Here is a 24,607-nt window from a genome sequence, read left to right on the forward strand (position 1 = left end):
ATAGCCGAGAGATCAATAAAACATATATTACATACCTGTTTTTATTTGTCTTTCATCAATACAGATACTACAGCCGAGAGATCAATAAAACGAGTATTACATACCTGTTTTTATTTAGTCTTTCATCAATACAGCTACTACAGCCGAGAGATCAATAAAACGAGTATTACATACCTGTTTTTATTTAGTCTTTCATCAATACAGATACTACAGCCGAGAGATCAATAAAACTAGACTTATTACATACCTGTTTTTATTTAAACGAGTATTACATACCCGTTTTTATTTACTCTTTCATCAATACAGATACTACAGCCGAGAGATCAATAAAACTAGTATTACATACCTGTTTTTATTTAATCTTTCATCAATATGTGCGGCAATATCTTTTCTTACATCAAGTTTAACTAATAATTATTAATTCTGAAAAGGTTTGTGTTGCTTTTGACTATCAAATCCTTCCTCGTTCATAAAAGGTGATTATTATGTACGAAACATGTTGTCAAAAGGCTGGCAATGTTGTAACAATCACGATATCATCACATCAACTCCGACACGAGTAAAGAATCATATCTTTCTGGACATGAGACTAATATTCGCACATCAGATACAATGTGATCGGAATCATCATATTCAGCGTATGGGTGACATTATTTCTGTTGTGTCTAATTATAGTACAAATATTAGCTTCCCAAAAAGCTAAGTGGGCTTCACAGAAGCTTAACCATTTGATTGGACAGAATATGGAAAATAACAATGATATGACGATATTGTTTTGCAATTTTAATTATTCTGTTGAAAGCCAGTTTATAATTGATGAGCCTGTGCTAGTGCAAGGTAGCCAGATCTAGTACAGACGAACAGTTTTAATATTGCTTTTGCTACCAACAAAATAAAAAGGGTTTGATGCTAAGCTCGGAGAAAAGGCAAAAAAATATTGAACTTAATCTCACATGTTTCTGTGTTTTTCTATGTTCCTTTTTTATTCCGCTTTTAGTATGTGCTGTCATTTGTTTTGTGTCCCGTTAATTAGCATATACGCATTGTCTGATTATTATTGTTACACGCGTACCGGTGATCTAAATTAAATAAGAAATATAAAAGTAATGTCTCGAACATGGTAAACTACCACAGATATATTTGTTCCATCTATAAATATAACCAGATTTCATTGAAAATGCCCGATTAATTTCTAGAAAATACTTATTCAGAATACTTTTACCACGATTGCTTGTTCTACACGGAAATCGGAACGGATGCAAGCGCTGTGCGACCATGCTTTATCAGAAAGGTGGCGTCCGAATCAGGACAGATTCAAGTCTGTTTCCTTAATTCGTTTTAATATTACTTCAAAGAAAAAGCGATGCTTTTTCAGGCATTGTTGCTAAACGACTATCCTGCAAGATTACGTGAATTGCTTATGAAACTGAATGCATTTATTGCCACAGTATATTTATTATGAGAAATCATTGGAAATTATTAAATGACTTATAACTTGGAGAATGAAGAATTTCTTTGTTATTGTCCGTTTTTAACGCCATTTTTTAGTAATTTAATCTAACGATAGTATATATATATAGTGCGTATATATTTATATCAGCCAATCAAAAGAAGAGTAACGTACGATATCATTGTTTTGATATGATATTTCTCAGCTAATGTATATTGTTGATACAATGCAGATCGAACTATCGAAAGCTCAAATAAACCGGATGCTACACCCAAACGCAAAACCTATATACAATGATAATAACAATTATTTTTTAGCTGCAAAACTCATTAAAATATGCCATTCTAGAGCATCTGTTGGTGTTGATCCTAATTCTATAGTGTGAAAGTTAATCGTCGGATTTCTAAGTGTATGTTATAGTCACATTTCCTTCCGTTGTGTACAAGTGGACGTCTCCGCTTGGCCTAGCTCTCCAGTACATATATTTGTAATGGAATATGTTGATGGCATGTGTCTTTGTGTTTTATGTATGTTTATATAAGGATGCACTCATTACCTGATACGACGACTGTAGAATGATACCATGGCGAGGAGTGAACAAGGAGCTGCACTGCTGCTGATTGTATTCTGTTTCATCTCTGGTAGGTAGTGACTGTACAAAGATATCATTAGCATTGTTTTGTGGTATGCACTAAAATCAAAATGTTTGAAATATATATACAAGTTTCGATGCTGTCACATTTAATGGCTTAGTATATATGTGGTCTTCTTACGGCTTGTTGTGATCTTCTTAGGCTTGGTATATAGGAAATCTTCTTACGGCTTGGTATGTATGTGATCTTTTTACGGCTTGGTATGTATGTGATCTTTTTACGGCTTGGTATGTATGTGATCTTTTTACGGCTTGGTATGTATGTGATCTTCTTACGGCTTGTTGTGATCTTCTTACGGCTTGGTATGTATGTGATCTTCTTACGGCTTGGTATGTATGTGGTCTTTTTACGGCTTGGTATGTATGAAATCTTCTTACGGCTTGGTATGTATGAAATCTTCTTACGGCTTGGTATGTATGTGATCTTCTTATGGCTTGGTATGTATGTGATCTTTTTTACATCAGGGTGTCCATTTGATATATTTATTGTTAGAGTATAAAACCTGTTTCGAGCTTGCAAGATTCGATTCATTCATTTTAATATGGGTGAACAGAAATCCAGCATACCTTAAATCACGATTTCAAAGCAAATAAATCTAGCGTTTTACCTTAACATCATCTATTCATAACGTCATGTCATTGTTATGACGTCACGCAACTGTTTCCTTCAGTCACGTTATCGTTTATATCATGACGTCACAATAAATATTTCTAGCCGGCCACAGCAAATAATACACTACATCAGAATAGAGTTCTAGCCTACCCTAGCAAAGAAAAACGACAGAAAATATTTATAATCTTTAATCGTCAATATAACACGGATGAATCACCTACTTACAGATGACACTTGTAACTGGAAATCTCGAATGATTATGACGTATCGTCCACAACAGGAAATATAATCTCCACCTATAGTATATACACAGAACTTCCATCGGTATAAATCATATAGTTAGTTATATAATTACTCGGGAAAAATGAATCATGGATAATCCTAATAGGTTGTAGATAAACTTTGGTGTGATGTCTACATTAGACCAGACTTATTAAAACCACACTACAGAAACATATTAAATATATAGGTACTTTTAATAATGTTTCGTTGAAGATGTACATAGTTATGTTAATAATGTATTGTTCACACTTCCCGATCCGAATAATAACAATAGCTAACTTCCTTTAGTATCTGTGACACCCTTTACACGACGGTTAGAGTTGTATGGCGTCCCCAGTGTTGTTGGTATACACTACAAGGAAGAAACGATTATATATCAACCCTTGAATTATTGACAACATGGAAGAAAAGAAACAATTGCATAACGTTATATATATCTACCCTTGAACTATTGACAACACGGAAGAAATAATTGCACAATGTTATATATAGCAACCCTTGAATTATTGACATCACGGAAGAAATAACTGCATGGTGCTATATATAGCAACCCTTGAATTATTGACATCACGGAAGAAATAATTGCATGATGCTATATATAGCAACCCTTGAATTATTAGCAACACGGAAGAAATAATTGCATGGTGGTATATATAGCAACCCTTGAATTATTGACAACACGGAAGAAATAATTGCACAATGTTATATATAGCAACCCTTGAATTATAAGCAACACGGAAGAAATAATTGCACAATGTTATATATTGCAACCCTTGAATTATTGACAATACGAAAGAAATAACTGCATGGTGCTATATATAGCAACCCTTGAACTATTGACAACATGGAAGAAATAATTGTATGGTGTAATATATAGCAACCCTTGAACTATTGACAATACGGAAGAAATAATTGTATGGTGTAATATATAGCAACCCTTGAACTATTGACAACAAGGAAGAAATAATTACGTAATGTTCTTCGTATAGTAAACTATTTATGGTATACGACACCATATAAGTGACCTTTGAATTATTGAAATAAAAAAAAACGAAGACGAAACAATCTTAATCCTGCATATATGTGTATGGTATCATCGACTTAACATCATCATTTTATCTTATTTTTTCTTTAATTTCTCGTTATTTTTATCAAGTTGCTAACACATTATAAACAATCTACCGTAGGCATTCATGCTACGAGGCTACAAGACACACCTGGAAACTGGACATGGACGGAAGCTGTTGAGCAATGTGAAGATGACAATGCCAGACTGGCCTATCTTGACGAAGTCACCGCTCCAATAACAATGTCAGACGATGACATTATGGGCGATGATGTAATCCTTTGGATCAATGATAGACAGTGGACATCAGTTGCACACTATCTATGTGGTAAACTTGTTACTTTCACATTTGCCTTTGGTAGTAAACTCTACATTGAGTTTTAATGTTTTATTATTAATTAATATGTCGAAAATCTTAACAGTCTCTTCTAAATGTTACCAAAATATAAAATAAATTAATAAAAATGTACATTCAAATAATGCTACTTTATGATAATAATTTTGAGTTATGAATACGTTTGATGTTAATCATGGAAACAGACATGTCGACTTTGTGACACGGATAGGTCATCCTATTCTACTGATTTAAGTATTGATATAACCTCCAGACTGCCAGGATATGGAGAACAGAGGACTCGTCGTCCGATCGCCTGGGGAATGCGCTTCACACTGCACGGGCTACCCTCAGTTTTTTATAGAGGTTAGGTATATTTCTATATAAATTTACTATCTTTACAGCCAGTTATAAATAAACGTTCATCCAAAATAGGTTTAAGTGATTTTGTGACAGACCAAGAAGAACACAAATATGAGATTATATATTTCAAAATGTGTGTTTATTCCAAGAAGATATTAGGCAATGACCATGTCAAACATATATTAATAATACGGGCCGAGACATTTAATACCTGCGCACAATATATGTAAACAAACATGTAGACGAACACGTTGTGTTAGTGTTAATTTGGACTGCAAAAGGCTCTGTAGTGGCTGAATATATTCCATAGAAATGATTTTTGATTTTACTTTGAATTTATTTTGGCCTTTTATTTCGGATTATTGATATACTAGCTTTACACCGTTTTACCTCATTATGATATTAATGATAAGATGTATGGCTCTCAATCAATACTCTATCAAAAGTTCCTAACCTTATGTAGAATTCTAGATATATAGAACCAATACATCAATGAACACAACTGTTTTACTGGACTCCACTTTAATGTGTAGGTGTGAAATGACTAGTTCCTGTCACCAATATATCAATGAATACAACTATTTTACAGGACTCCACTTCAGTATGTATGTGTGAAATGACTAGTTCCTGTCACAATAACCAGTCCGACTGTACCAGTAAATACCAGATGTACCAGAATACAGGTAGAGTTCCCATTAAATGGTTTCCATCTTAGTCATGAAATTAAATCATATGATCAAATTTATATATCGGAAATAGTCATGTAACTAGAAAAAGAATATTGTTTCCGAGTAATAGATGCCTGAGTGGTTAGGGTGTTTGGACATATTATCACAGGCTCTTTATCTCTGCGTTATGAGTACGAAGCCTTGGTGTGGCAGACATTACCAGACAGGTCCTTCCTTCAGAACACTTATTCTAATTAACGTGTTAACTGGTTAAAGAGATACGTTAGAAAATATCATTACTGGTAGTAAAAGCGTGCAACAATTTTATCTTACATACTCGCAGCAACTTGTTTGGTGATGTTTGGGAACCGTACCTATTTCAAATACAACGCAAAATTCGTAAACTGCAGCATGATGGCAGGGAGTCTGTGCAGAACAGGTTCGTATGTTATTTGTGTGAATGAAACACACATAACTTCTCCGGAAATATAGACTACTAGTATAATAAACGAAATGTAATTCTAAAACTTCGTTATTCATATTGTGATTATAACTCCTATAATTACTCTCTACAATTAAAAGTAACAAGAATATTTATTAACAGTCATGTGTTGCATTTAAATAAAATGTGTAAATGGGCACATGACATAAAGATCCTAATATGGACAGTTATTTTAAAAGAGTCAGACACAATGAGGCATTATCTTCATCACACATTGACGTATATTTCAGATGTTTTCAAACCAACGGATGGGACACAGTTCACCTGGGAGGAGGCCAGGTCTCGCTGTTTGAACGCTCGCAGTAAGCTTATAGATCTCAGTGAAGTGAGCTTTACAGAACGAAACAGAAGCATCAACATTGTCAACAGTGAATACTACTGGACCAGTGGAGTGAGCAGGCATGGCGAGGCTGGAGTGGTTCAGATCGAAGGTAAGAACGTTTTCTTTTGTCGTTTATGTAATATAGTCCTACACTAGTTAATTAATTAAAGCCTCCAGCCAGTGGTGACCCAGATTCCTTCCCAATATTCCAAATGATTTACCGTCATAACCTAAAACAACTTGTATTGTTCAACACCCTGTGGGTAACACCCTATGGGTAACACCCTGTGGGTAGGTTTGTTTTGGATTTGTATGATTTTGAATACTATGTAACAGTAGGTATCTGTGTAAGGTATTACTGTGTCACACAACTGTTTTGTCTGTACTATGTATCAGTAGGTATCTGTGTAAGGTATTACTGTGTCACACAACTGTTTCGTCTGTACTATGTAACAGTAGGTATCTGTGTAAGGTATTACTGTGTCACACAACTGTTTCGTCTGTACTATGTAACAATAGCTATCTGTGTAAGGTATTACTGTGTCACACAACTGTTTCGTCTGTACTATCTAACAATTGGTATCTGTGTAAGGTATTACTGTGTCACACAACTGTTTCGTCTGTACTATGTAACAATACATATCTGTGTAAGGTATTACTGTGTCACACAACTGTTTTGTCTGTACTATGTAACAGTAGGTATCTGTGTAAGGTATTACTGTATCACACAACTGTTTTGTCTGTACTGCGTAACAGTAGGTATCTGTGTAAGGTATTACTGTGTCACACAACTATTTCGTCTGTACTATGTAACAGTATGTATCTGTGTAAGGTATTACTGTGTCACACAACTATTTCGTCTGTACTGCGTAACAGTAGGTATCTGTGTAAGGTATTACTGTGTCACACAACTGTTTCGTCTGTACTATGTAACAATAGGTATCTGTGTAAGGTATTACTGTGTCACACAACTGTTTCGTCTGTACTATGTAACAATAGGTATCCGTGTAAGGTATTACTGTGTCACACAACTGTTTCGTCTGTACTATGTATCAGTAGGTATCTGTGTAAGGTATTACTGTGTCACACAACTATTTCGTCTGTACTATGTAACAGTATGTATCTGTGTAAGGTATTACTGTGTCACACAACTATTTCGTCTGTACTGCGTAACAGTAGGTATCTGTGTAAGGTATTACTGTGTCACACAACTGTTTCGTCTGTACTATGTAACAATAGGTATCTGTGTAAGGTATTACTGTGTCACACAACTGTTTCGTCTGTACTATGTAACAATAGGTATCCGTGTAAGGTATTACTGTGTCACACAACTGTTTCGTCTGTACTATGTAACAATAGGTATCTGTGTAAGGTATAACTGTGTCACACAACTGTTTTGTCTGTACTATGTAACAATAGGTATCTGTGTAAGGTATTACTGTGTCACACAACTATTTCGTCTGTACTATGTAACAATAGCTATCTGTGTAAGGTATTACTGTGTCACACAACTGTTTTGTCTGTACTATGTAACAATAGGTATCTGTGTAAGGTATTACTGTGTCACACAACTGTTTTGTCTGTACTATGTAACAGTAGGTATCTGTGTAAGGTATTACTGTGTCACACAACTGTTTTGTCTGTACTATGTAACAGTAGGTATCTGTATAAGGTATTACTGTATCACACAACTGTTTCGTCTGTACTATGTAACAATAGGTATCTGTGTAAGGTATTACTGTGTCACACAACTGTTTTGTCTGTACTATGTAACAGTAGGTATCTGTGTAAGGTATTACTGTGTCACACAACTGTTTCGTCTGTACTATATAACAATAGGTATCTGTGTAAGGTATTACTGTGTCACACAACTGTTTCGTCTGTACTATGTAACAGTAGGTATCTGTGTAAGGTATTACTGTGTCACACAACTGTTTCGTCTGTACTATGTAACAGTAGGTATCTGTGTAAGGTATTACTGTGTCACACAACTGTTTTGTCTGTACTATGTAACAATAGGTATCTGTGTAAGGTATGACTGTGTCACACAACTATTTCGTCTGTACTATGTAACAGTATGTATCTGTGTAAGGTATTACTGTGTCACACAACTATTTCGTCTGTACTATGTAACAATAGGTATCTGTGTAAGGTATTACTGTGTCACACAACTGTTTCGTCTGTACTATGTAACAATAGGTATCTGTGTAAGGTATTACTGTGTCACACAACTTTTTTATCTGTACTATGTAACAATAGGTATCTGTGTAAGGTATTACTGTATCACACAACTGTTTTGTCTGTACTATGTAACAATAGGTATCTGTGTAAGTTATTACTGTGTCACACAACTTTTTTATCTGTACTATGTAACAATAGGTATCTGTGTAAGGTATTACTGTGTCACACAACTATTTCGTCTGTACTATGTAACAGTAGGTATCTGTGTAAGGTATTACTGTGTCACACAACTGTTTCGTCTGTACTATGTAACAGTAGGTATCTGTGTAAGGTATTACTGTGTCACACAACTGTTTTGTCTGTACTATGTAACAATAGGTATCTGTGTAAGTTATTACTGTGTCACACAACTTTTTTATCTGTACTATGTAACAATAGGTATCTGTGTAAGGTATTACTGTGTCACACAACTATTTCGTCTGTACTATGTAACAATAGCTATCTGTGTAAGGTATTACTGTGTCACACAACTGTTTTGTCTGTACTATGTAACAATAGGTATCTGTGTAAGGTATTACTGTGTCACACAACTGTTTTGTCTGTACTATGTAACAATAGGTATCTGTGTAAGGTATTACTGTATCACACAACTGTTTTGTCTGTACTATGTAACAATAGGTAACTGTGTAAGGTATTACTGTGTCACACAACTGTTTTGTCTGTACTATGTAACAGTAGGTATCTGTGTAAGGTATTACTGTGTCACACAACTGTTTCGTCTGTACTATATAACAATAGGTATCTGTGTAAGGTATTACTGTGTCACACAACTGTTTCGTCTGTACTATGTAACAGTAGGTATCTGTGTAAGGTATTACTGTGTCACACAACTGTTTCGTCTGTACTATGTAACAGTAGGTATCTGTGTAAGGTATTACTGTGTCACACAACTGTTTTGTCTGTACTATGTAACAATAGGTATCTGTGTAAGGTATGACTGTGTCACACAACTATTTCGTCTGTACTATGTAACAGTAGGTATCTGTGTAAGGTATTACTGTGTCACACAACTATTTCGTCTGTACTATGTAACAATAGGTATCTGTGTAAGGTATTACTGTGTCACACAACTGTTTCGTCTGTACTATGTAACAATAGGTATCTGTGTAAGGTATTACTGTGTCACACAACATTTTTGTCTGTACTATGTAACAGTAGGTATCTGTGTAAGGTATTACTGTGTCACACAACTGTTTTGTCTGTACTATGTAACAATAGGTATCTGTGTAAGGTATTACTGTGTCACACAACTTTTTTATCTCTACTATGTAACAATAGGTATCTGTGAAAGGTATTACTGTATCACACAACTGTTTTGTCTGTACTATGTAACAATAGGTATCTGTGTAAGGTATTACTGTGTCACACAACTGTTTCGTCTGTACTATGTAACAATAGGTATCTGTGTAAGGTATTACTGTGCCACACAACTATTTCGTCTGTACTATGTAACAGTAGGTATCTGTGTAAGGTATTACTGTGTCACACAACTTTTTCGTCTGTACTATGTAACAATAGGTATCTGTGTAAGGTATTACTGTGTCACACAACTGTTTTGTCTGTACTATGTAACAGTAGGTATCTGTGTAAGGTATTACTGTGTCACACAACTGTTTCGTCTGTACTATGTAACAGTAGGTATCTGTGTAAGGTATTACTGTGTCACACAACTGTTTTGTCTGTACAATGTAACAATAGGTATCTGTGTAAGGTATTACTGTGTCACACAACTGTTTTGTCTGTACTATATAACAGTAGGTATCTGTGTAAGGTATTACTGTGTCACACAACTGTTTTGTCTGTACTATGTAACAATAGGTATCTGTGTAAGGTTTAACTGTGTCACACAACTGTTTCGTCTGTACTATGTAACAATAGGTATCTGTGTAAGGTATTACTGTGTCACACAACTGTTTCGTCTGTACTATGTAACAGTAGGTATCTGTGTAAGGTATTACTGTGTCACACAACTGTTTTGTCTGTACTATATAACAGTAGGTATCTGTGTAAGGTATTACTGTGTCACACAACTGTTTCGTCTGTACTATGTAACAATAGGTATCTGTGTAAGGTATTACTGTGTCACACAACTGTTTTGTCTGTACTATGTAACAATAGGTATCTGTGTAAGGTATTACTGTGTCACACAACTTTTTTATCTGTACTATGTAACAATAGGTATCTGTGTAAGGTATTACTGTATCACACAACTGTTTTGTCTGTACTATGTAACAATAGGTATCTGTGTAAGGTATTACTGTGTCACACAACTGTTTCGTCTGTACTATGTAACAATAGGTATCTGTGTAAGGTATTACTGTGCCACACAACTATTTCGTCTGTACTATGTAACAGTAGGTATCTGTGTAAGGTATTACTGTGTCACACAACTTTTTCGTCTGTACTATGTAACAATAGGTATCTGTGTAAGGTATTACTGTGTCACACAACTGTTTCGTCTGTACTATGCAACAATAGGTATCTGTGTAAGGTATTACTGTGTCACACAACTGTTTTGTCTGTACTATGTAACAGTAGGTATCTGTGTAAGGTATTACTGTGTCACACAACTGTTTTGTCTGTACTATGTAACAGTAGGTATCTGTGTAAGGTATTACTGTGTCACACAACTGTTTTGTCTGTACTATGTAACAATAGGTATCTGTGTAAGGTATTACTGTGTCACACAACTGTTTCGTCTGTACTATGTAACAGTAGGTATCTGTGTAAGGTATTACTGTGTCACACAACTGTTTTGTCTGTACTATATAACAGTAGGTATCTGTGTAAGGTATTACTGTGTCACACAACTGTTTCGTCTGTACTATGTAACAATAGGTATCTGTGTAAGGTATTACTGTGTCACACAACTGTTTTGTCTGTACTATATAACAGTAGGTATCTGTGTAAGGTATTACTGTGTCACACAACTGTTTAGTCTGTACTATGTAACAGTAGGTATCTGTGTAAGGTATTACTGTGTCACACAACTGTTTTGTCTGTACAATATAACAATAGGTATCTGTGTAAGGTATTACTGTGTCACACAACTGTTTCGTCTGTACTATGTAACAATAGGTATCTGTGTAAGGTATTACTGTGTCACACAACTGTTTCGTCTGTACTATGTAACAATAGGTATCTGTGTAAGGTATTACTGTGTCACACAACTGTTTTGTCTGTACTATGTAACAGTAGGTATCTGTGTAAGGTATTACTGTGTCACACAACTTTTTTGTCTGTACTATGTAACAATAGGTATCTGTGTAAGGTATTACTGTGTCACACAACTGTTTCGTCTGTACTATGTAACAATAGGTATCTGTGTAAGGTATTACTGTGTCACACAACTATTTCGTCTGTACTATGTAACAGTAGGTATCTGTGTAAGGTATTACTGTGTCACACAACTGTTTTGTCTGTACTATGTAACAGTAGGTATCTGTGTAAGGTTTAACTGTGTCACACAACTGTTTCGTCTGTACTATGTAACAATAGGTATCTGTGTAAGGTATTACTGTGTCACACAACATTTTTGTCTGTTCAATGATTTGCCAAATGAAAAACCTTTTTTGCAGAAAATATATAAAAAAACAATTGATTAATGAAATTGAAATTGCTCTACCATGAAATTATAACGACATAAATACATTTTGGTTTCCATGTCGGTAAAGTGAAACTTTACATCAGTTTAGGAAAGCTAAAAGTATATAGTATTGGCATGTTATCAGTACAGTGGTCATATTAACAGAGGTGTCACTTTAAATTGCCTGATTTATTTATTTTTAGGTTGTGTCCATTCCTCGGGAATATTTGATACAAATATATATATCCAAAAAGAAGACTGGAATTCCGTCCATAGATGTATCCAGCTCTGTCCTGACACTGACCGAATCGCTCTCATGGTAGAACAACACATATATTTTATAGTGGCGCTCTCATGGCAGAATAACACTAATATTTTATGATGGCGCTCTCATGGTAGAACATCACTAATATTTTATGGTGGCGCTCTCATGGTAGGACAACACATATATTTTATAGTGGTGCTCTCATGGTAGAACAACACTAATATTTTATAGTGGCGCTCTCATGGCAGAATAACACTAATATTTTATAGAGGTGCTTTCATGGTAGAACAACACTAATATTTTATGGTGGCGCTCTCATGGTAGAACAACGCTAACATTTTATAGTGGCGCTCTCATGGTAGAACAACACTAATATTTTATAGTGGCGCTCTCATGGTAGAACAACGCTAACATTTTATAGTGGTGCTCTCATGGTAGAACAACACTAATATTTTATAGTATCGCTCTCATGGTAGAACAACACTAACATTTTATAGTGGCGCTCTCATGGTAGAACAACGCTAATATTTTATAGTGGCGCTCTCATGGTAGAACAACACTAACATTTTATAGTGGTGCTCTCATGGTAGAACAACACTAATATTTTATAGTGGCGCTCTCATGGTAGAACAACACTAATATTTTATTGTGGCGCTCTCATGGTAGAACAACATTAATATTTTATAGTGGCGCTCTCATGGTAGAACAACGCTAATATTTTATTGTGTTGCTCTCATGGTAGAACACTAATATTTTAAAGTGGCGCTCTCATGGCAGAATAACACTAATATTTTATAGTGGTACTCTCATGTTAGAACAACACTAATAGTTTATAGTGGCGCTCTCATGGTAGAACAACACTAATATTTTAAAGTGGCGCTCTCATGGTAGAACAACACTAATATTTTATAGTGGCGCTCTCATGGCAGAATAACACTAATAATTTATAGAGGTGCTTTCATGGTAGAACAACACTAATATTTTATGGTGGCGCTCTCATGGTAGAACAACGCTAACATTTTATAGTGGCGCTCTCATGGTAGAACAACACTAATATTTTATAGTGGCGCTCTCATGGTAGAACAACGCTAACATTTTATAGTGGTGCTCTCATGGTAGAACAACACTAATATTTTATAGTATCGCTCTCATGGTAGAACAACACTAACATTTTATAGTGGCGCTCTCATGGTAGAACAACGCTAATATTTTATAGTGGCGCTCTCATGGTAGAACAACACTAACATTTTATAGTGGTGCTCTCATGGTAGAACAACACTAATATTTTATAGTGGCGCTCTCATGGTAGAACAACACTAATATTTTATTGTGGCGCTCTCATGGTAGAACAACATTAATATTTTATAGTGGCGCTCTCAAGGTAGAACAACGCTAATATTTTATTGTGTTGCTCTCATGGTAGAACACTAATATTTTAAAGTGGCGCTCTCATGGCAGAATAACACTAATATTTTATAGTGGTACTCTCATGGTAGAACAACACTAATATTTTATAGTGGCGCTCTCATGGTAGAACAACACTAATATTTTAAAGTGGCGCTCTCATGGTAGAACAACACTAACATTTTAATGCGGCGCTCTCATGGTAGAACACCACTAATATATTATAGTGGTGCTTTCATGGTAGAACTACACTAATATTATTTTTATAGTGACGCTCATTTCGCCCATCTGACACAGTTTTGAAATATAAATTCTTCATATAGCTAAGCTTAGGGTCCAAAACGTTTTAGTTTATACAACATGTCGGTTTTGAAAATCGCAAAAGTAAAATATCAAAAAATGTATTGGACTTAACATAATAGTACTTACTTTTATAATTACGTTATTCTAAATGCTGGCCCTACAGGTAGGGCGTTAGATTTTGTACCTGCTGCCCCTATTGGTCCCAGAATAACACTAATATTTTATAGAGGTGCTCTCATGGTAGAACAACACTAATATTTTATGGTGGCGCTCTCATGGTAGAACAACGCTAACATTTTATAGTGGCGCTCTCATGGTAGAACAACACTAATATTTTATAGTGGCGCTCTCATGGTAGAACAACGCTAACATTTTATAGTGGTGCTCTCATGGTAGAACAACACTAATATTTTATAGTGACGCTCTCGTGGTAGAACAACACTAATATTTTATAGTGGCGCTCTCATGGTAGAACAACACTAATATTTTATTGTGTTGCTCTCATGGTAGAACACTAATATTTTAAAGTGGCGCTCTCATGGCAGAATAACACTAATATTTTATAGTGGTACTCTCATGTTAGAACAACACTAATAGTTTATAGTGGCGCTCTCATGGTAGAACAACACTAATATTTTAAAGCGGCGCTCTCATGGTAGAACAACACTAATATTTTATAGTGGTGCTCTCATGGTAGAACGACACTAATACTTTAAAGTGGTGCTTTCATGGTAGAACTACACAAATATTTTATAGTGGCGCTCTCATGGTAGAACAACACTAATATTTTATAGTGGCGCTCTCATGGTAGAACAACACTAATATTTTATTGTGTTGCTCTCATGGTAGAACACTAATATTTTAAAGTGGCGCTCTCATGGCAGAATAACACTAATATTTTATAGTGGTACTCTCATGGTAGAACAACACTAATATTTTAAAGCGGCGCTCTCATGGTAGAACACCACTAATATATTATAGTGGTGCTCTCATGGTAGAACGACACGAATACTTTAAAGTGGTGCTTTCATGGTAGAACTACACTAATATTTTAAAGCGGCGCTCTCATGGTAGAACAACACTAATATATTATAGTGGTGCTCTCATGGTAGAACGACACTAATATTTTAAATTGGTGCTTTCATGGTAGAACTACACAAATATTTTATAGTGGCGCTCTCATGGTAGAACAACACTAATATTTTATAGTGGCGCTCTCATGGTAGAACAACACTGATATTATATTGTGTTGCTCTCATGGTAGAACACTAATATTTTAAAGTGGCGCTCTCATGGCAGAATAACACTAATATTTTATAGTGGTACTCTCATGGTAGAACAACACTAATATTTTAAAGCGGCGCTCTCATGGTAGAACACCACTAATATATTATAGTGGTGCTCTCATGGTAGAACGAGACTAATACTTTAAAGTGGTGCTTTCATGGTAGAACTACACTAATATTATTTTTATAGTGACGCTCATTTCGCCCATCTGACACAGTTTTGAAATATAAATTCTTCATATAGCTAAGCTTAGGGTCCAAAACGTTTTAGTTTATACAACATGTCGGTTTTGAAAATCGCAAAAGTAAAATATCAAAAAATGTATTGGACTTAACATAATAGTACTTACTTTTATAATTACGTTATTCTAAATGCTGGCCCTACAGGTAGGGCGTTAGATTTTGTACCTGCTGCCCCTATTGGTCCCAGAATAACACTAATATTTTATAGAGGTGCTCTCATGGTAGAACAACACTAATATTTTATGGTGGCGCTCTCATGGTAGAACAACGCTAACATTTTATAGTGGCGCTCTCATGGTAGAACAACACTAATATTTTATAGTGGCGCTCTCATGGTAGAACAACGCTAACATTTTATAGTGGTGCTCTCATGGTAGAACAACACTAATATTTTATAGTGACGCTCTCGTGGTAGAACAACACTAATATTTTATAGTGGCGCTCTCATGGTAGAACAACACTAATATTTTATTGTGTTGCTCTCATGGTAAGAACACTAATATTTTAAAGTGGCGCTCTCATGGCAGAATAACACTAATATTTTATAGTGGTACTCTCATGTTAGAACAACACTAATAGTTTATAGTGGCGCTCTCATGGTAGAACAACACTAATATTTTAAAGCGGCGCTCTCATGGTAGAACAACACTAATATTTTATAGTGGTGCTCTCATGGTAGAACGACACTAATACTTTAAAGTTGCTTCATGGTAGAAACACAATTTATAGTGGCTAGTAGAACACACTAATATTTTATAGTGGCGCTCTCATGGTAGAACAACACTAATATTTTATAGTGGTGCTCATGTCACTAATTGGTAGTAGAACAACACTAATATTTTTATTGTGGCGCTCTCATGGTAGAACAACACTAATATTTTATAGTGGCGCTCTCATGGTAGAACAACACTATATTTTATTGTGTTGCTCTCATGGTAGAACACTAATATTTTAAAGTGGCGCTCTCATGGAGAATAACACTAATATTTTATAGTGGTACTCTCATGGTAGAACAACACTAATATTTTATAGTGGCGCTCTCATGGTAGAACAACACTAATATTTTAAAGTGGCGCTCTCATGGTAGAACAACACTAACATTTTAATGCGGCGCTCTCATGGTAGAACACCACTAATATATTATAGTGGTGCTTTCATGGTAGAACTACACTAATATTATTTTTATAGTGACGCTCATTTCGCCCATCTGACACAGTTTTGAAATATAAATTCTTCATATAGCTAAGCTTAGGGTCCAAAACGTTTTAGTTTATACAACATGTCGGTTTTGAAAATCGCAAAAGTAAAATATCAAAAAATGTATTGGACTTAACATAATAGTACTTACTTTTATAATTACGTTATTCTAAATGCTGGCCCTACAGGTAGGGCGTTAGATTTTGTACCTGCTGCCCCTATTGGTCCCAGAATAACACTAATATTTTATAGAGGTGCTCTCATGGTAGAACAACACTAATATTTTATGGTGGCGCTCTCATGGTAGAACAACGCTAACATTTTATAGTGGCGCTCTCATGGTAGAACAACACTAATATTTTATAGTGGCGCTCTCATGGTAGAACAACGCTAACATTTTATAGTGGTGCTCTCATGGTAGAACAACACTAATATTTTATAGTGACGCTCTCGTGGTAGAACAACACTAATATTTTATAGTGGCGCTCTCATGGTAGAACAACACTAATATTTTATTGTGTTGCTCTCATGGTAGAACACTAATATTTTAAAGTGGCGCTCTCATGGCAGAATAACACTAATATTTTATAGTGGTACTCTCATGTTAGAACAACACTAATAGTTTATAGTGGCGCTCTCATGGTAGAACAACACTAATATTTTAAAGCGGCGCTCTCATGGTAGAACAACACTAATATTTTATAGTGGTGCTCTCATGGTAGAACGACACTAATACTTTAAAGTGGTGCTTTCATGGTAGAACTACACAAATATTTTATAGTGGCGCTCTCATGGTAGAACAACACTAATATTTTATAGTGGCGCTCTCATGGTAGAACAACACTAATATTTTATTGTGTTGCTCTCATGGTAGAACACTAATATTTTAAAGTGGCGCTCTCATGGCAGAATAACACTAATATTTTATAGTGGTACTCTCATGGTAGAACAACACTAATATTTTAAAGCGGCGCTCTCATGGTAGAACACCACTAATATATTATAGTGGTGCTCTCATGGTAGAACGACACGAATACTTTAAAGTGGTGCTTTCATGGTAGAACTACACTAATATTTTAAAGCGGCGCTCTCATGGTAGAACAACACTAATATATTATAGTGGTGCTCTCATGGTAGAACGACACTAATACTTTAAAGTGGTGCTTTCATGGTAGAACTACACAAATATTTTATAGTGGCGCTCTCATGGTAGAACAACACTAATATTTTATAGTGGCGCTCTCATGGTAGAACAACACTGATATTATATTGTGTTGCTCTCATGGTAGAACACTAATATTTTAAAGTGGCGCTCTCATGGCAGAATAACACTAATATTTTATAGTGGTACTCTCATGGTAGAACAACACTAATATTTTAAAGCGGCGCTCTCATGGTAGAACACCACTAATATATTATAGTGGTGCTCTCATGGTAGAACGACACTAATACTTTAAAGTGGTGCTTTCATGGTAGAACTACACTAATATTATTTTTATAGTGACGCTCATTTCGCCCATCTGACACAGTTTTGAAATATAAATTCTTCATATAGCTAAGCTTAGGGTCCAAAACGTTTTAGTTTATACAACATGTCGGTTTTGAAAATCGCAAAAGTAAAATATCAAAAAATGTATTGGACTTAACATAATAGTACTTACTTTTATAGTTACGTTATTCTAAATGCTGGCCCTACAGGTAGGGCGTTAGATTTTGTACCTGCTGCCCCTATTGCATGATCGTAAAAGGCGACTAAATTTAGGAACTTATCATTTCTCTGCTTCCTAACTGCCTCCCTCGGCACCGCCTCACTTTTGGCCTTGAGTTGAGCGTTCGTCCCTGTGAGGAAGGCTCTGGGTTCTGTCCCCTGGCAAAGGCACACCAAAGTCTATAAAAGTGGTTGTTTCTGCTCCTGCTTAGCGCTCAGCATACAGGGAGTGGGACGACTGGTTCTCCCGTTGTCAGTATAATGTGACCGGGTGGGGTGTGTTGCTTGGTGTCTTCGGCGGCATGCTTCAATGATATAGCACTATAAAAGGGCAACAGTTCCACTATACAAGAAGACACAACATGAATATACCGCAGTCTCCCAAAACACGCACCTCGCACGACATACACGCAACACATCGCATACTTGGGAGGCCGTCTTTACATGACCACAGCTGTTAATGGGACTTAATAATATTAATCAAACAAACAAACAAAAATATTTTAAATGCTTTCTTACTTTTGTTCACGAATACAGTGACATTCTCTTAATGATATATATTCAACCGAGTATCAACACTCAGTAATGTTTATTATTAAATATTGACATGATTTTACTTATTTATTCTTACAAAAGTGATTAAGCCTTAGTAAATATATACTATGAGGTAGCATTTGCTCGTGTTGTTAGACATTAATTTAGAAAACTCTGAACAGAGTACGATGGAATTTACCTCGCATGGAAAATGCTAATTAACTAAGGGTTTTACATAAGTTATCAAATCAATAGTAAATACCGGATGTATTTTGTTTCCAGGGAAACCTTTGCGCATGTATACAGGATAGTGATGATGTGTCGGGTTGGACGACCACTGGCTGTACGGCATGCTGCTTTGGAAACACACGTGACCGTTGTGGAGGGGACGAGAGTTTTACTATCTACCGTCGGCTACATTGTAAGCATTTACATAGCTCTGTTAGTGTAAACATAAAATCATTTACTCAACTTCTGTATATGAAAAGAAATACTTGTATTTGAAGTATTGGAATCCTTTCCGCAAATTGATACACGCGTTCGCTATAATCAGTTCGCTGTAGATCTTTATACTTAAAATCCTTCAGAAGTCTTGATCGTAGTTATTAGGATCACTTAATGCACGTCCATCACTTTTTTCCCATTGACATTTAATATATTTTGCCCTTTTCTTTATAATAAGTAACGATGTATAATGATGGCTAACAATTCACATTTAATGGTGTACATGTATACTACATTGACATATGCCACAATAGTGATATGTACTTATATTCGTATGTAAATGCTTGATATCTCAATATCTTTGAAATATTAACTTGTTTTAGCGTACACAGGACCAAAGTCGGATAACTGCCTCGCAGTTACAAAGAATACAGATGTGACTACAGATTGGAAACCATGTCGGGATCAGCTTGACGGATGTATATGCAGAAACGGTATGATTATAAACATTTAATCAATGTCCAGAAAGATGGAGTAATACACATCTCGACACCTTAATCATCCTTAAGTCAGGCAGTAGGTTGCTGGTTAGAAATTACATAATTAGATAACCATCAAGTAGTTCGATTTCATATTTCGTAGAACGAAGAAACGCAAACACGATTTATTTGAAAACGGAATGAATGTTAATGGTCTCTTTGTTAAATTATCACAATTGTTTAAAACATTTTAGGTAAAAGTGTGAGGAAGTAAGGGACCTCTCTTCTATTTAGTAAGACGTGTTTTTATCTTTATTTCACAAACGATCAAACATGGTGTTAGTTTTTATATATACGTATATAGTAAGTGTCGTAGGTTTGACGCTTGTGTTCTGTGTTTTAATGCAATATTTTAATTCACAGCAACAGTAAATATCAGTTTTACCATCATATCAAAACCCCTAAATTGGGAAGAGGCCCAGGAAGAATGCGAAGCATTTGGAATGATGCTGGCTACATTCGAGACAGGTCACATGTCCGAATTACAGTGGGCTGATGATCAGGGCAATTATTTGTGGACAGGTGCATACAGTCCGACTATTCTACAGTTCGACACAGGTAAGTAATAACACAGTATAATGTTTAAAGTAAGGGATATATATGTACCATCGGATGCTTTGGTGTCAATGTTCATGGTGGCAATATTCCTCCAAACGCAATTCACATTTTTGAAGACTTTCAGATAGTTATGTGGGTGCATATATTACATCATATCAATGCTATGAAAAGTGATAAATAAATATTTTTTGTGTTTCCTTTATCACTTTGTGGCCTAAGGTATGGCCCATTGACCTGGTAATGTATCACTTATTTACAATATACAGGAAATAATGGTTTATACGCAGGCATGCCCACTTCGTGGGATTCTTGGGTTTGTTTTGTTTTTTTTTGTGTGTGTGTCACTTGGAATAATATTTTTTTTAAAATACGTTCGTTTCAAAAAACCACTTCTTTTGAGAATTGATCCAGAAAACCGTGTACTATGAACGTTATTTTTAAAACATTTTCGTTTACTTATTTTCATACAGTTAGTGACGTTCGCAGTGACGACAAATGTTTAGTTGTTAGTGACTTTAAGATGTATGAATACAACATTGACGTGGTAGACTGTGTCCAGAAACATAGAGTTCTTTGTTACAATGGTAAGTTTGTCTCCTATCCAGCTAAAAGCATGACAGTAGTCAATATTGTAACACATAACTCTATATATATTAACATTGAGCGCCTTTCATGTTGTAATGAAATGATATGATTGCGAAAAAAGAGGATTGGGCATCGCCTCTCACATTGTATAACTTTCATTATATTTATAGTTTGTCTATCCCTTACTGCCATTTATGGATTTAAACAGTATATGTCGTATAACCATTAACCTATACTTCGTAACCCGCTTGTATTGAAGTTTGCTTCCACTACATGTTAAATATATTGTGTACAGATATATTGAAATATACATATATATATTATGACTATGAATTAAATTAATACATAAAAGAGGCGATATGAAGTTGTGTTTTATTAAACCAATTCTTCCGGGTTATGTTTGGGTGTTTCACAGAATTTCACAGGAAAATATACCTCAACCTTACAGATAATGAGACACTTGTTGACGTCACAACTGTATCGTATGAGGATGATGGTGATCACGTGACATCCACCAAGAATATACCGGATGTCATTACAGACACAAGTAAATAAAAATAAACTAAGCTCCTCGTCATAACAGAATCAAAGAAACGCTTCAAACATAAAACGTTAGAAGTGCCTCTGATTACTTCGGGTATAGAAACATCGGCCCAATAAAGCCATCTGTACCAGATTAACAGCTTATCTAAATACAGTTTACAGTCTCTCTTACATTGTAAATTAATAATTGTATTGGTTAAAATGTTCATAAATTATGTTAACTAATAAACAAATGTGAAGTTATATTTTAAAACCACAATAAATCGCTTATTTCTTTTTCTAACATGATAATTATACTTATTTGAGCTTAATTTAACAGTTTAAGCAGTCGAATATGCTAATTATGGACAATTTAAGTTCTACTCATTAAGTTAAAATATAATTTTGTTGTAAAACAACCAAACTATGAGGAAGTTGATACGAATTTTACATGAAACAATACTCGCTCATTGTAGATAATGGCACACTGCATGACGTCACTTCTCTTCCGCCTGATGATGGTGATCACATGACTTCGGACAAGAATATCCCGGATGTGAATGTAGAACGCACCACCACATCGACCTCCACTACAACAGAACAGCCGTACACAGGGATGTCACCCATGATTATAGGTCGGTTACATGTATCTCCATCTTATCCCACTAGATCCGTAGATACATATGTCACCTCCACCTAATCCCACATTATACAAAAACAAATAAAACTAAAGAGGTGCAGTTGTGCGTTTACAGCTTTTAAAGAGGTGCAGTTGTGCGTTTACAGCTTCTAAATATATTTTTTTCTTTTCTGATTCTATTTTTGAAACATCTAAAGTCGTGTTTTTGCGATATTCTCAGATTTTCCCCATAAATGTATGAAAAAAGAGTTGACTCTTCAATTCACTGTATATTGATTTAAACGGCTAACGTCTGTTTATTTCACTCTGTTTCCTAATGTTTTTATTTAGGCTTGATCTGCACGGTAGTGTTGGTAGCGGTCGTGTTGACTATTATTCTGATCGTATTGGCAGTACTCCTGTACAGGTAAAACATATTACATACTCTTTAAATATATATTACTGGATTTATAAAGCATGGCGCCTAGTAATGATGTCCAGCATTTGCTTATGTTTCTTCATGGACTGTCGTGGGCGAGGTCTTCCTGAAGAGGCCGTCTGTTACCTCTAAGAATATTAAACTAGACGTAATACATGTATACTACTTTTCATTAGAGAGATAATTTTCTATTTCGCCCAATCTGTTCAGTTTTAGACTAATAAACTAGAGGTCAAAGGTTAGATTCCTAGCCGAGACAATGAAACTACGAAGTACCTATGTACATTGTAATCGTACATGTTTAAATATGTCTCCTCTATTTATCCAAGGTTCAAAGAACAGAAAAGGCAGTTAAATATGCTGAAAGGGCCAACGATAAGCTACTCTAATCTGGAGCGTAGCATTGTGATCAGTTACAATGGGGAGTCCAACAATGAGGATTCGGGCGGTGATCTGGGGAATCTGGACAACACAGTCACAGAGCAAATGGATGCGCTGTTTGTTCGTAAAGACGAAATGTCTCCAGATGAAAAATCTGAACACCTTTATGATGTATCTGACAATGTTAATGATAAACCTACATTAAAACAGTCAAACGGAAATCTTCTACCGGGACAGGACGACAGGGTTTATACGGAAGTTTATATATGCGGTGAAACTGGAAATCCATTGCTGGATACAAATGACGAGAGCGGAACTTGTAGAAACTCGTCGTCTTCAAGAGATGACAAAAATATACGAAATAGTGCCAAGAGTTATAATGAAGCGAAGAGAAAACCGTCCTTAATGAACGCTGTAGTGCCGTGCAGCGACCTACAGGGTAACGACAACCAATTAGAGGAAACGAAAGACGATAAGTACGACCATACAGACTCGTATGTTAGAAAGTGTGTAGATAATGTAGATACAGGGACTTATGATGAGTTAAAATCAAAATCGTTTAAACGTCCAGGATCTCATACCGAATGTTTGTATGACCGCGTGGAAAATGAAAGTTACGACGAAATCAAAACTGGAGTAGCTGCTAAACAGAAAATTCATTATGAGGACATCGAACTTAACTTTGATATTCCTTAGTTTAGTCAAGAGATGAACAAACTAACGCCTGTTTTGGTATAACTAGTAACAAAATTAGAGCAATTCTAGTGACATAGGAATTTAATAAAAATGTGGGGTTTTTTCTGTAATTAACCTTAATTTATAATTAAATGTGATCTCGGCCTACCAACAGCTACATGCAATTTTTTTACGGTATTTTAATACTTTAAAGTTATATGAGTCATAAGTGGAAGAAAATTTTGACATGTTATTCTTTCTGCAGTAATCTATTGAAACCCATAAGGATTGAAGAATTAAGCGATGCAAAGCATTCAGATAGACAGATAAGCCTGTTTGATGCCTTCTAAAGGTTAGTTACTACACACTGTAAAATATGCCTTACGTATGTTCAGATGAACACATACCTACATAAATCACTTGATAATTACTAATAACACTGTAAAATGTTTACTTTGGAGCTGCTGTTTGTAATTATCAAACGTTTGGTAACCTTTGGTGAAGAACAACACATTAAAACTCTTCTTGATTCGTCAGTATGCAAATACGACATATAAAACTTTAAGCAAGTAAAATGAAATGTTGCAAACACTATTTGTAATCAACGTTAATTTATAATCAATTGTGATATCGGTCAATCAATAACTACTTACAAATGGTTACGTTATTTAAATGCTTTCGGCAAATGAACATGTATGTTGCAAACACGATTACGTAAGATTGTTATAATTATGATACGCTGAGCTCCCTTTTTATACATGTAAATGAAATTCATTATCTTTGACGCTTTAATAAAACAAATCACCAGTTGTCCCGCCATTATCAA

At 35.3% G+C, this 24,607-nt stretch overlaps 2 protein-coding genes across 5 annotated transcripts in view; both read left to right on the forward strand.

Annotated features, from left to right (window-relative positions):
* The window catches only part of LOC138320353 (dual 3',5'-cyclic-AMP and -GMP phosphodiesterase 11A-like), a 495,361-nt gene that overhangs the window by 161,440 nt on the left and 309,314 nt on the right, over positions 1 to 24,607 (forward strand). The window lies entirely within an intron of this gene.
* Positions 1,923 to 24,590, forward strand: LOC138320343 (uncharacterized). 4 transcript variants are annotated; one of them, XM_069263263.1, is made up of 15 exons: positions 1,924 to 2,091; positions 4,185 to 4,391; positions 4,672 to 4,763; positions 5,350 to 5,443; positions 5,772 to 5,867; positions 6,161 to 6,361; positions 12,283 to 12,398; positions 19,302 to 19,440; positions 19,847 to 19,957; positions 20,366 to 20,560; positions 21,031 to 21,144; positions 21,561 to 21,692; positions 22,144 to 22,302; positions 22,638 to 22,713; positions 23,055 to 24,590. In XM_069263263.1, exons 1-15 carry the CDS (start codon positions 2,034 to 2,036, stop codon positions 23,800 to 23,802), a joined length of 2,538 nt encoding a protein of 845 aa, XP_069119364.1. In that variant the 5' UTR covers positions 1,924 to 2,033; the 3' UTR covers positions 23,803 to 24,590. The 4 variants fall into 4 exon arrangements, with proteins under 4 accessions (XP_069119366.1, XP_069119364.1, XP_069119365.1 ...); XM_069263264.1 differs by having other exon boundaries at positions 21,594 to 21,692; XM_069263265.1 differs by lacking the exon at positions 21,561 to 21,692 and having other exon boundaries at positions 1,923 to 2,091.

This window comes from Argopecten irradians, chromosome 4 (genome assembly GCF_041381155.1).
Source record: "Argopecten irradians isolate NY chromosome 4, Ai_NY, whole genome shotgun sequence".
NCBI classification, from domain to species: Eukaryota; Metazoa; Mollusca; class Bivalvia; order Pectinida; family Pectinidae; genus Argopecten; species Argopecten irradians.